At 46.4% G+C, this 16192-nt stretch overlaps 1 protein-coding gene across 2 annotated transcripts in view; it reads right to left on the reverse strand.

Moving 5' to 3' along the window:
• The window catches only part of KAT8 (lysine acetyltransferase 8), a 346163-nt gene that overhangs the window by 168656 nt on the left and 161315 nt on the right, over positions 1-16192 (reverse strand). For both annotated transcript variants that reach the window (XM_086932009.1, XM_086932010.1), the window contains exon 6: positions 9509-9598. In XM_086932009.1, coding sequence (XP_086788135.1) covers positions 9509-9598 — 90 coding nt within the window. The remainder of the gene's footprint in view (positions 1-9508; positions 9599-16192) is intronic.

Here is a 16192-nt window from a genome sequence, read left to right on the forward strand (position 1 = left end):
CATTGACATGGTATTGGCCCTTTACCCCCCCCCTCTCCGCCCGTATTGTCATAAATGGCTCTCTCTCCGAACTATTCCGTCTAGAACAAGGGACCAGACAAGGTTGTCCTCTCTCTCCAGCTCTTTTCCTCCTGACACTGGAACCTCTTATCGCCAATATAAAACAAAACGATAAAATTAAAGGTGTGGAATTTGGCGACACGCGGGTAAAACTGCCCGCATATGCAGATGCCATTCTGGTGGTCACTGAACAGCCTGACTCCTCCATCGAGGCCCTTATGACTACCATAGAAAACTATTCACTCCACTCAGGCTATAAACTGAACCGGGATAAATCGGAGGTTAAACCTCTGAACATAGTCAGTAACAAGGACATGCTGGGAAATTCAGGCCTGTATTGGCAGCCTGGCTTCATTAACTATCTCGGAATTGAATATGGAAGCACCCTTCTGGAAACCCTCCAACATAATGAAAAAAACACCTTAGAGAAAATTAGCAGGCAGCTTGACGGTTGGTCTCCAGAACTTGGTGGGGAAGGATCGAGACCATCAAGATGATGATCTCACCACTAGTAAATTATCTCATCACTATGCTACCCCTTACTTTATCCCAGGACTTCCATCACAAATTAGATGCCACACTCACTAATTTTCTTTGGAAAGGGAAAAAAGCACGAATTAGCATAAAGATACATGCAGTATTCTAATGTACTAAGTCCAGTTTTGACAAATTGCATAATTTGTTGGAGTATCTGCAAGAAAACTGACTAGTCTTGCAAAAGTGCTTTGTTCTAGCAATATAGAACTATACAGATTATTTAAAGTTCAAAGAATGAAAAGAGGTTTCTGTCACTATAGATTGTTGTTGAAAGAAACATTGGTAAATTATTATTTTCTTTTCAATCACATGGAATTAGGTTGACACCTTGGGTATGAAACTAGTCTTCATAAACACAGTGACTTTTTCCTTGTCACATTTTAGAAATAGTGGCTTTATAGAAAATGCTTGTATTGTGCTAATGCTTCCTGTGGATGTGATAATTGATAAGGCAGAGTTCCATAACAGCATCTCAACAGAAGCCTTATCTATAAGCACAAATGTTTTTGATAAGGGCTCCTAGCACCCTATTGAGTTCTCACTAGATGGGAAGGAAATGGGCGAAACAGAGCTCTCAAATTCTTTAACCACCCTAGAGGATTATAAGGATGGTGTGCCGGAAGTTATCTGCATAAAGCCACAGCATATACTCTAAAAGTAAAATATCTCTAGTCAGACTCTGCTAAATATGGAGGATGAGGCAGTATCTCATATGGACGCATATGAACAGGGTTAATATTGCGGATGAAGGGGGGCGTTGTCAACTGCAGAGCAAGCGTCTCCCACCTGCCTAATCCCCTAAAATTAGGTCTTTAATCAGCCTACCGTAGGCCCATTGAGGCAGATTCACGACCTGGAGGCTGCGGGGATGCCAGAGCTGTTCTCAACGGTGTCCCGCTGAGGGAAACAGCCGACATAATTCAGAGCAGACTGGTGTGACGCGGGATACCACGGCCCAGCTTAGAGGCGGCGCTGGAGATTCAGCTAGGTGTGTGTGTGTGTGCAGAGACGAGGATCCGCCAGAGATCAATAGCAAGCAGAGGCAACCCCCATGAAAGTTAAAGTGGGGGCCGGCAGACTCAGGCTCCGTGAAGCCTTGAACGAATGCTAGCAGCGGGGCCTGATGCAGTAGAGAGTGTCACGGCCTTGCCTCTAGAGAGCGGACGGACAGCATACCAGTCAACAGGCGAGAGGAGCCTGTAGGAAGCTGGCTCTGTATATACTATACCAAAGTAAGGTATAGTGTGCACAGAGTCCAGTGGACCCCCAAAGGCTTGTAGAGGTAAAAGTAGATGATACCATACTCTCTATTTGTGGTAGTGTGGGCGAGGAGTAAGGCTTTATCAGAGGGTAGTGTTAAGCATTTATTGTTCACACTCAGGCAAGAAGTTATTTCACACACTCAAAGACTAAACTCAGACCAATTGTTTGTATCAAAAATATTTCTTTGCTGAATTTTTATTTATAGAGCCAATCAGGACTTGGTACAGGTAAATATGATTGTACTTTTGTAGTCTATAGACAATTTGTGAGAACGAGGTGTAATGTTTGGAGGATTGGGGGTGAGCTCCAGGCAATAACCATGTTGGATAATTCCGATCACCCATTTGTCGGTTGTTATAGATTGCCAAAAGGGGAGAAAGAACAATTGTTACTTACCTGTAAACAGGTGGTTCTCCAGTATTGGTGTCTTTCATAGATTCACATGCTTGAATATTCCCCGTCGTCGAAGTGGGAGTCCCACGGTAAATAAAATAGCAATAATGCTAATATATATATACATATAGTATCATAATAAGTAGTAAAAACAGATAAAATATATACTGAAAACCTTCACAAAGGTTGCTACATAGGAATGCATTAGAGAGAAAAAACTCATTTGCAACATATCAGTGTCATTATGTTAGTCCAAACTGCAGCCAATCAGGCTCAAGCACCCTCTAGAACCTTCTCCTCAGAAGCTCAAGCCCTCAGATTTTCGTAGCACTAGTAATAATAGCGCATGAGGAGAAGAAGAAGAGCCTCTGAGGGGAGGATGGGTGGGTCGCATGTGAATCTATGAAAGACACCAATACTGGAGAACCACCTGTTTACAGGTAAGTAACAATTGTTCTTCTCCAGTATTAGGGGTGTCTTTCATAGATTCACATGCTTGAATAGAATAGATAGCACTAACCTCCTAGAGCTGAGATTGCAACATTTCCAAACAATTGAAGAACAATATATAGCTTAAAAGTAAGGCAATCTCAAGAATGGAGGAGGGAACAGAGGCTCACCTTACTTGAAAAGATGACGAAGCACTGCTTGCCCCACTGCGGTATCCGCCTCGTTGACAGCTTCCAAACAATAATGTCTGGTAAAGGTGTGCCTGCTGGACCATGTCGCTGCTCGACAAATCTGGTGTAGAGGCACTCCGGCAAACAACGCGGTGGACGATGCCATCGCTCTTGTAGAATGTGCCTTCACTGGAGTAGGTAAAGGCCTGCCAGCCTGCTGATGGCAAAATGATATGGCTGAAGAGAGCCATCGTGCTACTGTTTGTTTAGTCACTGAATGCCCTTTTCGCAGTAGTCCATATGCTATAAATAGCTGATCGGATTTACGGAAAGGGGCTGTTCTTGAATTGTAGAATTTTAGACAACGTTTTATGTCTAAAGAATGTAGTCGCTGTTCTGCAGGAGATTTAGGATCCGGGAAAAAAGTCTTTAAGAAGACAGGCTCGTTCAAATGGAAGTCAGTAGGTACTTTTGGTAGAAAAGAAGGATTGGTACGGAGTGACACTCCATCGGGCTTGAACTGTAAATACGGAGGTTTGATGGTAAAAGCGTGCAAGTCACTTACACGACGAGACGATGTCAAAGCCAAAAGCAAAGCAACTTTCCAGGTAAGAAACTTGAGGTGTGATCGATGAATTGGCTCAAATGGAGGTTTCATAAGTTGTGATAATACCACGTTGAGGTGCCATGCTGGAGGAGGGCGCCTTAACGGAGGGAACTTCCTGAAAAGTCCTTTAAAGAACTGTCGGATGATTCTGGATGAACAGAGAGACGTAGAGCCATCATGGCGGTAGCGCGAAATGGCCGCCAAAAAGACTCTCAATGTGGCATGTGAAAGACCAGACTGAGCAAGACTTAGAAAGAACGGTAAAAGTTGGTCTGGAGTGGAATTGATTGGGTGTACGTTGGATGCTGCGGCACCAATGACAGAAACGTTTCCACTTTAACCTATATGTTTTGATGGTTGATGGAGCTCTAGCAGACGCTAGGATGTCTCTACATTCTTGGGGCATACTTAAAGAGGCAAATTCAACGTATTCAGGTTCCATGCCGACAATTGAAGCGTCGACGGGTCTGGATGGCAAATTTGTCCGCCGTTCATCGTCAGGAGGTTCGGACGTGGATGTAGACGAATGGGCTTGCATTGTGACATTAGAAGGAGTTCTGAAAACCAAGCCTGCCTGGGCCAACGTGGGGCGATTAGAATCAAGCGGCAGGGTTGCCTGCGCATCTTCCACAACGTTCTTGGCACCAATGGGATCGGTGGGAACGCATAAGCAAACAGGCCGCTCCAATCCATGAGTAGGGCATTGCCGCTGGATTCTGGATGAGGATGCCAACTGGCGAAAGTCTGGCACTTCCGATTCACTGGAGTTGCAAAGAGGTCTATCTTGGGATGATCCCATTGATGGAACACTAGGTCCAGAGTCAGCTGGTGTAACTCCCATTCGTGAGTGGATGACGCAGACCTGCTCAGGGAATCTGCCAGTATGTTTGATGCTCCCGGCAGATGGACTGCTGTCAAAGAAATGTGGTGACGAAGTGCCCATTCCCAAATTCTTTGAGCAAGATGAGACAGAGGCTGAGATTTCGTGCCGCCCTGTTTGTTCATGTAGTGCATGCTGGTGGTGTTGTCTGTTTGAACCAGCACCGATTCTCCGTGCACCACAGGTAAGAAAGCCTTGAGCGCTAGGAAGATTGCCAGCAACTCTAGCCTGTTGATATGCCAGGCTCTCTGAATCGCCGTCCATTTTCCCTTGATGGAAAGGTCCAGGAGATGGGCTCCCCATCCATCCATGGACGCATCTGTGGTCAATGTCAGATCTGGAGGCTGGGCAAGGAAGGAGACCCCTTCGATCAGATTGGTTCATTGCTCCCACCAGAGCAGACTGCTCTTCATGCAGGGTGTGACTGTCACCTGATCGTTGAACGACCCTGACACCTGTCGCCATTGTAGGTCTAATTCCTCCTGTATAGGACGGGTACGTAACCTGCAATTCGGGATCAGTGCGATACAAGATGATGCCATCCCCAGAAATGATTTTAACATTCGCACTGAAACTGACTTTTTTGATCTGATGGTGGAGACCAGATGAACTATCTTCTGTCTCCGTTCGGCGGAGATGAACGCTTTTGACACGTCCGTGTCTATGACAGCTCCGAGGAATGTCCTGTTTCGCAGAGGTGTGAAGTGTGACTTCTCCACATTGATGGTCAACCCTAGAGACTTGAACAGGGTTTGGCACAAACGTGTGTCGTGATCCAACTGGATTGAGGATTGGGATTTTAGAAGACAATCGTCCAGGTAAGGAAATATCTGGACTCCCTGAAGACGCAGATAAGCCATGACCGGGGCCAGAACCTTCGTGAACACACGAGGAGCTGATCTGAGGCCAAAAGGTAGGACTTTGAACTGATAGTGATTGTGTCCCACTTTGAATCTCAAGTACTGCCGATGTTGAGGGATAATTGGCACATGAAAATAGGCGTCTTGCAGGTCTATTGTCGTTAAAAAATCGCCGCTGCAGAGAAGTCGCAAGACTTCCGACAACGTCAACATGCGGAAGGATTGTTGTTTTAGGAATAGATTGAGTGACCTCAAGTCCATAATGGGACGCCACTCCCCCGTCTTCTTTAGAATGAGGAAAAACCTTGAATAGAAACCTTTCCCTCGCTGAGATACAGGAACCACTTCGACTGCACCCTTTGTTAACAAAAGTAGAACTTGATGTTGTAGTTCTTCTAGATGGGGAGGTGGCGGAGGCGGAGAATGAGGAGGAAACTCTGTAAACTCCAAGGCGTGACCCTTGCGCACAATGTCCAAAACCCATTGGTCTGATGTTATTTGAGACCACTGAGAGTAAAACTGCGAGATTCGACCTCCAACATCCTGTTGAACTGGCAAGTCATTGCCGTTTGTTGGCGTTGTTGGAACCTCTATAATTGGACTTTCCTCTATAGGACCTGGAGTGTTGTTGACGAGAAGACTGCTGATTTGAGTACCGTTGGTTTCCTTGATTGTACTGGCGGTACTGTGACTGTCCTCCTCGTGAAAAATTGGACGAGGTGCCCCGTCCCCGCGCTCCACGAAAGGGCTGTTTCTTGAATTGTAAGGATCCAAGCGACTTTGCCGTGTCGGTATCCTTCTTTATGGTCTCCAAAGAGGCATCGATTTGAGAACCAAACAAAGATTCGCCATCATACGGCATGTCAATTATTTTTGACTGGACCTCTTGCCTGAATGACGTAGATTTTAACCATCCTTGGCGTCGGAGCGCCGCAGCACTGGCAAGGATACGGAATGCAGTATTTGCCACATCCACAGCACAGTCAATTATTTCCTCTGAAGCTCTTTGTCCATCCTGAAGGACCTGGAGCGCTTCCGCTTTGGATGTCTCCGGAAGCTGTGCAAGCAAGACGGAAATGTCTGACCACATTTGTCGGTCAAAACGACCCAAAATAGCGAGAGCATTTGCGGCACGGGCTGAAGTTGACGCCATGGACGAAAATTTCTTTCCAACTGCATCCAATCGACGACCCTCTCTATCGGGAGGGGAAGTGACAGGTGCTGCAGGGTTGTGCGCACGACGTTGTGCTGCCTGAGTCACCACGGAGTCTGGCTTCGGATGAGAGAGCAGACATGCAGGCGAGCCCGTTGGGGCCTTATACTTTTTCTCCAATCTAGGTATTTGGGCAGGCAGGGAGTTAGGAGCCTGCATAATCTTTTGCCCTTCTTTCCAAATAAATTCTATAATTGGTATGGTATGAACTTGCTTATAAGGCTGATTCTTAAAATCATAAAGGAAACAGTCTTCATCTCGCTGGACCCTTGTCAACTTAAAGCGGTCCGCCGCTTTGTCCATTAGTTTATGAAAACTAGCGATGTCCACCGGAGGTGAATCACTTGAAGCGCCCTGTTGTGGCGAGGGCGTCTGAACCCGATAGTCATCGAATTCCGCCATATAAGGATCCTGTTCATCCTCCGTATCCTGATTAACCTCTCCTTCCTCTCTCTCTGGCTCTGCGTCATCGTCCATATTTGATTGTGGATTAGAGGAGAGAGGTGCACGCAAATGTTCTGAAGGAGCAGACTGCCTAGGAGGTGTTTGCTGAGGCTGAAATTAAACTGCTACGTCAGAGGATCCATGTACCGGAGTACCCTGGGGGGTAGGCGGAAATCATCTATTGTAATCGTCCAACATATGTTGGAGGTTGGAAAATAGCGTCATTGGAATAGACGTCATGGGAACCTGCACGCATTGGTCTTCGTGCTGGTCTACCGGCTCATCTTCATCTTCTTCAGAAGTAGTGTCCTGGCATTTAATTATTAAATCCGATGGACTCTGGGCGTCACCATAAACAGTTTCATCCGGAACTGATTCCGTCTCATGGTCTGACACGAACAACTGAGATGGTGGCTGTAGAGCAGGTGATTGTAGGTGGAGAGTGGAATCTTCCACAATGCTGACTGAAGACTTCATTGCCGAAACTGAAGTGTCCAAGGGCACTAAAGGCATGTTGGCGAAGGATAGAGAACTTGAAGCTGTTGTTAATGCAGATCCCTGCGTAGACGATGAAGACTTGGAAACAGTCGCCGTAGACGGAGATGCTGTAGGTGTCTCCGTAGACCTAGAAGGCTTCGACACTATCGTCGATGATGTGCTCGTCGACGAGCTGGTCGACGTGGTTCTCGACGTCGACTGTGTATTAGACGTCGACTGGGTCGTCGACGGTATTTTCGACGTCGATTGGGTTGTGGACGGCATCTTCGACGTCGACGGTGCCTTCGTCGACGGAATCTTCGTCGTCGACGGAATCCTCGTCGTCGACGGGAGCTTTGTCGTCGACGGGAGCTTAGCCGTCGACGAGATCTTCGACGTCGACGGAATCGAAGACGATGGCTTCTTCGTCGACGTTGGCTTTTTCGTCGACGATATAATAGGGATCGTCGACGAGAATCTCGCCGACGACGCCGTCGTCGTGACCGTAGTCGTAGACGAAGCCACAGTAGCCAATCTCGTCGTCGGAATGGTCGTCGACGAGCCCGTCGACGACCGCGCTGTCATAAGTGTAACCACACTTATAGAGGCTGGAAAAGACGCCTGAGAGCCAGGTCTCGTGGGCGTAGTCACAGCAGACACAGTAGCAGTAGGTGGCACTGTAGCCACAGTCAAAGCCAGCTTTCTTTTCTTCAGAAAAGGAGATGGCAACTCCTGAACACTGCCACGCTTTGAAGCCACAGAAGAAGGAGCTGACTGAAGGCTTTTTGCGTCAGAAATAACTGTGTCTTTATCTTGAAGGCGCTTAAGCCATAAAAGAAGACGACCCTCCCTGTCCTTGAGGGTTTTAGGATTGAAAGTTCTACAGAACCTACAGTCAGCCACCTTGTGTTCAGGATACAGGCAGTAAATACACTTTTCGTGAGGGTCCTTCTCAAATAAACGCAATTCCCCACAGGAAGAACAAGGTCTAAATAAAGACTTCTTACTTGACATCTTGTGAAAACTGAGAGAAGAGTAGATATGAAGAAAAAAACTGAGCAGAGCTCAGGGAGACTCCCTTCACACGACGTGCGGTAGAAAATCTGAGGGCTTGAGCTTCTGAGGAGAAGGTTCTAGAGGGTGCTTGAGCCTGATTGGCTGCAGTTTGGACTAACATAATGACACTGATATGTTGCAAATGAGTTTTTTCTCTCTAATGCATTCCTATGTAGCAACCTTTGTGAAGGTTTTCAGTATATATTTTATCTGTTTTTACTACTTATTATGATACTATATGTATATATATATTAGCAATATTGCTATTTTATTTACTGTGGGACTCCCCCTTCGACGACGGGGAATATTCAAGCATGTGAATCTATGAAAGACACCCCTAATACTGGAGAATTGCTGATGTGTTGTTCCGACAGGTGTGGTATGGTCGGAGGGAAGCGTGGGAAAGTCACTGCTTACTAGGGGTAGGGGAGTTACAGGGTGTGGTGCCCTTACCCCTCCCTTTAGAGTTGTTTCCTCTATATCCTCCTCAGAAAAAACTCTTGAGGAAGAGGACTGGTTATTACTTTTGTAAGAGGAGGTGTTCTGGTCTGAGGGTGAGGGTTTGGACCCTGCTCAGTAAAAGGAGCGACAAATGGAGCCTCTGTTTGAAGGAGACTGGATCACTCACATGGACTTATCTACTTCAGTGTCTTTTTTTCATTTTATCAAGCGCCTGGTCAAACTTAGGACCTCAGAGATGTTTTTGTCAAATGGTGCATTTAAAATAATATTGTTGGACTTTAGGCTTAAACCCGGAAATCCTTAACCAAGTTCTTTCTTGTTAATCCTCCTTACCCTAAACATTTTCTTTATTGCTAAGCCTCCTTGCCCAAAACACTATTAGACAGGTTTCCAGAGTTAATTGAGCATATGTTGATGATCCCTATGAACCATGAAGTGTTCTATTGGTCAGGTTGTCAGAATTCAAAGTCCCAATTTCCCGATATGACCAACTGTGAGAAACACATGGAAATCTGGTTGCTCTAGACCTATTCCAGTACCTTCCAACAGTGGTTAGAAACAGACATGAACAACACACAGACAGTGGGCATGCTCGCAGAAACATAGCTCCTCTTTCATTTCACACAGAGTACTTACTTTATGATCCCTGCCATCCACTTCATAGACTGAGATGTTACTTTTACGGTAGATTTCTTTCCCGGGCGGTTGTCTCCACTGACAAAGTCCCTTGTGAAAGAAAGTAACTGACTTTAAAAAAGAAGGTTTAACATATCGTGGACAAACAAAATGAAGCATGATTCATCACAGACTTTTCACCGAGTTTTCTCTGATATAATAAGCATTAGAATATCTCTTCACAAGTGCAAGATCCTAGAAACACATTTTCTTAAATAAAATTCTAAAATTGATCTGAAATAAAAACATGTCTTCCCCAAGCAACTTCGGTTATAACACCAAATTTATTTTACAGAAAAAAACGCAAGGAAATCGTACAAATAGGCATCATCTTCTAAACAATAAAAATTGGACTACTTCATTGGGGAATTCAGATAATTTACTGGTCTAGAAAGTAATGCAAAGTAATTAATTCTATTTTTTTTAAAAGGTTAAAATTAACCATTTCAGAGTTTCACCCTTGTTTTCACAGAAAGGAGGACTGGCTAATTGTGTGCTACAAGATACAACATTCTCCCCCAAAATGGTTTACTATCACTTGGCCACTGGGCTTCATGTCTGAAGCACTGAAATCTTACAATTGTAAAATTACATTTCACTAAAACGTTCATGTGTTTCTTTTCCTTGTTAAAATGCTTTCATAACAAGGAATAACGTTTGAGACTAACCCATAAACAAAGCAAAACCCTTTAAAAACTATTTTTAGAGCTAGTGAAGCCTACTTCAGCCCCAACCGCTAAGCCACCGAGAGCTATGTATGTACAATTTGTTTTCAAGTAAACAAACTCACCAAATTACAACAGGAGGCAGGGGGTACCAATTGTGTGGTATTTAGTGTAGGAGTGTTTCGTGGAGTGGGGATTGTGTATTATGGAGTGTAATTATGTGGAGTGGTATTGCATGGAGTGGCGTGTAATTATGTGGTTCAGTGTTACATTGTGTGGAATTATGTGTTGCGGATGGGACTTATGTGGGGATTGGGGAATTATGTGTTGCGGAGTGAAAATATGTTGTTTGGTGTGGAATTGTGGCGTAGAGTGGAATTATGTACCATGGTGTTGAGTGAATCTATGTGGAGTGGAGTGTAATATTGTGATATAAACTGGAATGTAATTATGTGGGGTTGAATTATGTGGTGTGGAGTGGCATTTTCTGGAGTGTAATTATGTTGTGTGGTGTTGAATTGTGTAGTGTGGAACTGTGAGGCAGGTGAAATAGTGTGGCATAGCACAGAGTTGAATTTTGTGAAGTGTAATTATATATATTTGCATTGAGTGGATATATGTGGAGTGTAATTATGTGGCATGGAGTGTAATTAAGTAGCGTGGAGTGGAATTATGTGGAGCGGAATTATATAAGACTTGTGTTGTGTTGAGTAATTATGTGGATTGGAGGGGAATCATGTTGGGTGGTGTGGTATGGTATGTGATGTGGAATTACGTGGCATGGAACGGATGGGAAATATGTTGAGTTGAACTTGTGGGATTATAATTATGTAGCATGAGTGGAAAGATGTGAGGTGAAATTGTGTGGTGTGGAATTATAAGATCTTGAAATGTGTCTTGTGTAGCCAAATTTTGCGGATTCTTGTCAAACTGCGTGACACCTAATTTTGTGGCTCACTTAATCTTCCCATGCCTACACAAAATGAATGAGTTCTTGTGTGAGGCGATTAACACCTTCGGGTTGAGTTTTCGCTACAGAAAAGCAGAAACTAAAACAAAGTCAAAGGACAAGACAAAGGCATCTGGCCTCCCGCTCATCTATTCTGCTAGGAACACGCAAACAGACAATGGAATGGAGCAACAGAGCCAGCTACGAAAGATGCACTCCACAGAGAGGCTCAACACCAACACATTACCTTCTAAAACTCCAAACCCGCGAGCAATGTAAGGACACAAGTACTAGGGCTCACAGGAGATGGTCTCATGCAGGAAGAGGGAAGAGCCAAGCGCAGAGCTTATCAGCAGGAAGCAACTAATGGAGAGTGTTTTTTAAGCCAACCAATGGTAAGTATGGGTGGACTCCAAGCCCACTAACAGTAAACATGTCTCAAGGAGACATAGCATTGCGCAGCCTACGCAAGACCTAAAAATGAAGAGGAAAAGGGGGATTTCTGTTGAACAGGCTTTCCAAAAGATGCCAGACTCATCCAAACATAACATCCAGCATCCAATGCTAAAACCAGTATCCCCGGAATATGCTAACAGCCCTCAAGCAATAACTCAAGAACACCAAGTGAGAAGCCACAAAGCAAGCACTCTTTCCAGCTACCTTAGTGTTATGAAAGGGCTTTTGGAAATTCACCAGAAATCTTTGTTAACCTCTTAACTACAGGTGTTGGCACTCCACAAACCTATGACATTTTAACCGACTTTCAGTCTCTGCTGAAGGATGTCTGGACATTAGACTGTAAGCAAACAATTTGGGAACAGAATTGTTCCAAACCTCTGCTCCCACAAAATCACAGTTTAAACACATCTATGCACCTCAAGTGTATACTAAAAGAAACCGAAAGTGAGGTAAACTTATGAAATCACAATACCACCTGAGAGAAATTCAGAAGTTCTCAACACAAGTCATCCACAAGGGACATTAGACTGACGACACAAGGCTTAACATTATGGTCAATCAACAAACATCTATGTATTGTTTGTAGTATGCTCATGCCATGAAGATCAATATATTAGCTGGGTGAGGCAGGACCTATTGTCTTAGGACAGCAGGCTGATTAGTCTACTTTTGTATTCAGGGGATCAGAGGACCGGGCAGAACACCTGCTGCTACCTTGATATTTGACGCACAGCACTCTACAATTCACTCCACAATGGGGAAAGACTATTGAGGCCAACACAAGATAACATTTGAGATGGGTACGTGAGCCATTGGTGGAGGGGATGCAAAGACCGCTCATTAACAGCCTCTTTGAGCTCAGCTGAGATTCTGACATCAAAAACCTGCTCACTGAAATGAGACACAGCCGTCGACCATAGATTCAAAGATCGAAACCCTCACTGATATGGTTGACTGCAGTAGTGACAAAAACTATGAGAATGACGACTGCTTGGACCAACCCAAGCGTAGAGTATCCGACACAGAAGATGACATCTCAATGTACCATGAGCAATTGCTAAGTATGGATAAAGTGCTGGAGGCCATCAAGGTCAAGAACGAGGGGGAGTCAGGGAGCTGGCACCGAAGATGGCCACTCTGACGAGAGGCTCTTGCTGTCAGGGACCTTTATCTGTCCTTACATGCGTGCCTCACTGTCCGATTTTATGAAACATTCTAAGACCACGCCTTTCACTCTACCGGTATCATTGTTTATGTGACGTGATGCTATGGACGACGCGTGGAGGCGGCAGTGATCACAGCTCTAAAAATGGTTGTATCAGGGAGGGAAAGATCGGGAGCAGTGTTGTGATAGCGCAGGGCTGACACTGTGAGTGGCGTCATCTTCTGGCAACCGACTGCTGCAGTAATACTGTCGGCATCCTTGCTGTAGTGATGCGGGCGGTGGGAACAGATCTCAGAGTCAAGGCGCAGAGCGGCTGAGGACTGGGGCGAGAACTGTGTGGCAGCTGCGAATGGGTGCAGCATGCCGCTATCAGCCAAGGAGGACCTGTGGGCTATGAAGACCGCTCTCTGCATGTCTGGTGAGCGCCTGGGTCCGTCGGATACCCATGTTTCGGCGTGATCTTGCCTATAAGATTGAGCATGTGTGGCGAGGAGTGCTGGGATGCAGTGCCTGGCTTGCAGCGCTGGCTGGTTCTCTACCCTTGGGGTAGCTGATTGCTTCACTATGCTGCCCTTTGTGTGAGCTGCGCTGGTGGCCACATAACTGGTTGGTTAACCGCCATGACACCCGTAATGAACGGATGCCCTTTCCCAAATGCTGGTGGTAGAGAGAGAGCCCATAGACTGCTGATTAGCAGACTGCTACCCGCGGCTTTGGTGCAGCCCATCATGGCAAGTTTGTTGAATTTTTAAGCCAGGGATACAGCTCTTTGCTTGGCACAGATGATGGGCCCTCTCAACTTTAATGGCAATAATTTATTGCTTTTTCCGGATTTTACGTTGCTGTTCAGGAGGCAGAGTGTAAATTCATGCCAGGGCAGAAAAAACGTTTGCAGACCAGGATCCCATATGTAATGTACCCTGTGTGAGAAGATGGGCTTCTGATGCAGTACACCCCCCACACACTTTCTGCCTGGCTTTTGATGCAACTTTGGCTGTAGAGCACTGGGTTCCTGCTGTCCAGGTTCCCAGACCCAGTGTTCTTTCTCTAAAAACATATCCACAACTAGCACTTCCGCCCTCTTTAAGTCCTTCGTTAAGTGATACCCTGGGTACCTATGGCATGGAAGCTGAAGAGGAATCCCTGGGACCCCTTCACTAGAGCCATGCCAATGCCCCTCCAGCTTGCACGCCCGTGTGAGGCTAAAAACGACAAAGTCCACATGGCACCCTGCTTAGGTTCCATGTCAGCTAACACTGCTAAAGATATAGGTAAGTCACCTCTCTAGCAGGCCTTACCAGCCCTAAGGCAGGGTGCACTACATTCCAGGTGTGGGCATATCTGCATGAGCAGATATGGGCCTACAATTTATTCCTTAATTAGGTCTCGCCTTTACCATTCCGCAGGAATGGGAAATGGGGAGAATTCAAGTCGGCTATTTTCTCTTCAAACCAAAGGGCTTTCAGCCCCGCGGTTTTCATGCTGTTCACGTGAACCACGTGATAACATGCACGCGCATTCAGGGCCAGCCAGCCCAGCACATCAAAGGGCTTCTCCTCCCCTAATTATTCATGGCCGGCCGCAGGCCGGCCGTACTTTCAGTTTCCCGGAACGGCTTCTCCTCACCTAATTAGGGGAGGAGAAGCCCTTTGATGTGCTTCACACCAATGCGCCTCAGTCATTCCTCTTGTTTGTATTTGCTTCCAGACTCCGATCTGCTCATGTGCACAAGACGCTTTACACATTACACTCATCTGCCTGAAGTGGGAGTTTTAAACAAGCAAAGCTGGTCCTTCTGTACTTGCAGTTTCACTTCTAATGTGTGTTGTTATTTATCATGATTTTTAGCTGAGGTGTATCACGCTCGTTCATGAGTTTGATCTCTTCATACTGTGAAATGTTTTCTAAGTTGTTTTTGATTGTCTTACCGCTGGAGGTCTCCCTGTGCTACATTTAGCCTCTGACACATGCAACGCCACGCAACCACGCAACGCCACTCAACCATGCAACGCCACTCAACCATGCAACGCCACTCAACCATGCAACGCCACTCAACCATGCAACGCCACTCACACATGCAACGCCACTCACACATGCAACGCCGCTCACACATGCAACGCCACTCACACATGCAACGCCACTCACACACACATGCAACGCCACTCACACACACATGCAACGCCACTCAACCACGCAACGCCACTCAACCACGCAACGCCACTCAACTACGCCACGCAACTACGCAATGCCACGCAACTACGCAATGCCACGCAACTACGCAACGCCACGCAACTACGCAACGCCACGGATGCAACGCCACTCACACATGCAACGCCACTCACACACACATGCAACGCCACTCACACATGCAACGCCACTCAACCACGCAACGCCAATCAACTACGCAACGCAACTACGCAACGCCACTCAACTACGCAACGCCACTCAACTACGCAACGCCACTCAACTACGCAACGCCACTCAACTACGCAACGCCACTCAACTACGCAACGCCACTCAACTACGCAACGCCACTCAACTACGCAACGCCGCTCACACATGCAACGCCACTCACACATGCAACGCCACTCAACCACGCAACGCCACTCAACTACGCACACATGCAACGCCACTCACACATGCAACGCCACTCACACATGCAACGCCACTCACACATGCAATGCCACTCACACATGCAACGCCACTCACACATGCAACGCCACTCACACATGCAACGCCACTCACACATGCAACGCCACTCACACATGCAACGCCACTCACACATGCAACGCCACTCACACATGCAACGCCACTCACACATGCAACGCCACTCAACTACGCAACGCCACTCAACTACGCAACGCCACTCAACTACGCAACGCCACTCAACTACGCAACGCCACTCAACTACGCAACACCACTCAACTACGCAACGCCACTCACACATGCAACGCCACTCAACTACGCAACGCCACTCAACTACGCAACGCCACTCACACATGCAACGCAACTCACACATGCAACGCAACTCACACAGCCAACGCCACTCACACAGCCAACGCCACTCACACAGGCAACGCCACTCACACAGGCAACGCCTCTCACACAGGCAACGCCTCTCACACAGGCAACGCCACTCACACACGCAACGCCACTCACGCACGCAACGCCACTCACACACGCAACGCCACTCACACACACAACGCCACTCACACACACAACGCCACTCACACACGAAAAACCACTCACGTTGCCAATAGGTCTCACAGTACGACAGTTGGAGCCATTACAATTGCAAATAACAATGCCTTTCACTTTGGTTATCATTTTAAATACATAAAGGGCTTTGTCATTTACAAAACCAATAGCTCCAACTTTCCTACTGCGAGACCTATTGGCAACGCCAG

This window comes from Lissotriton vulgaris, chromosome 7 (genome assembly GCF_964263255.1).
Source record: "Lissotriton vulgaris chromosome 7, aLisVul1.2, whole genome shotgun sequence".
NCBI lineage: Eukaryota > Metazoa > Chordata > Amphibia > Caudata > Salamandridae > Lissotriton > Lissotriton vulgaris.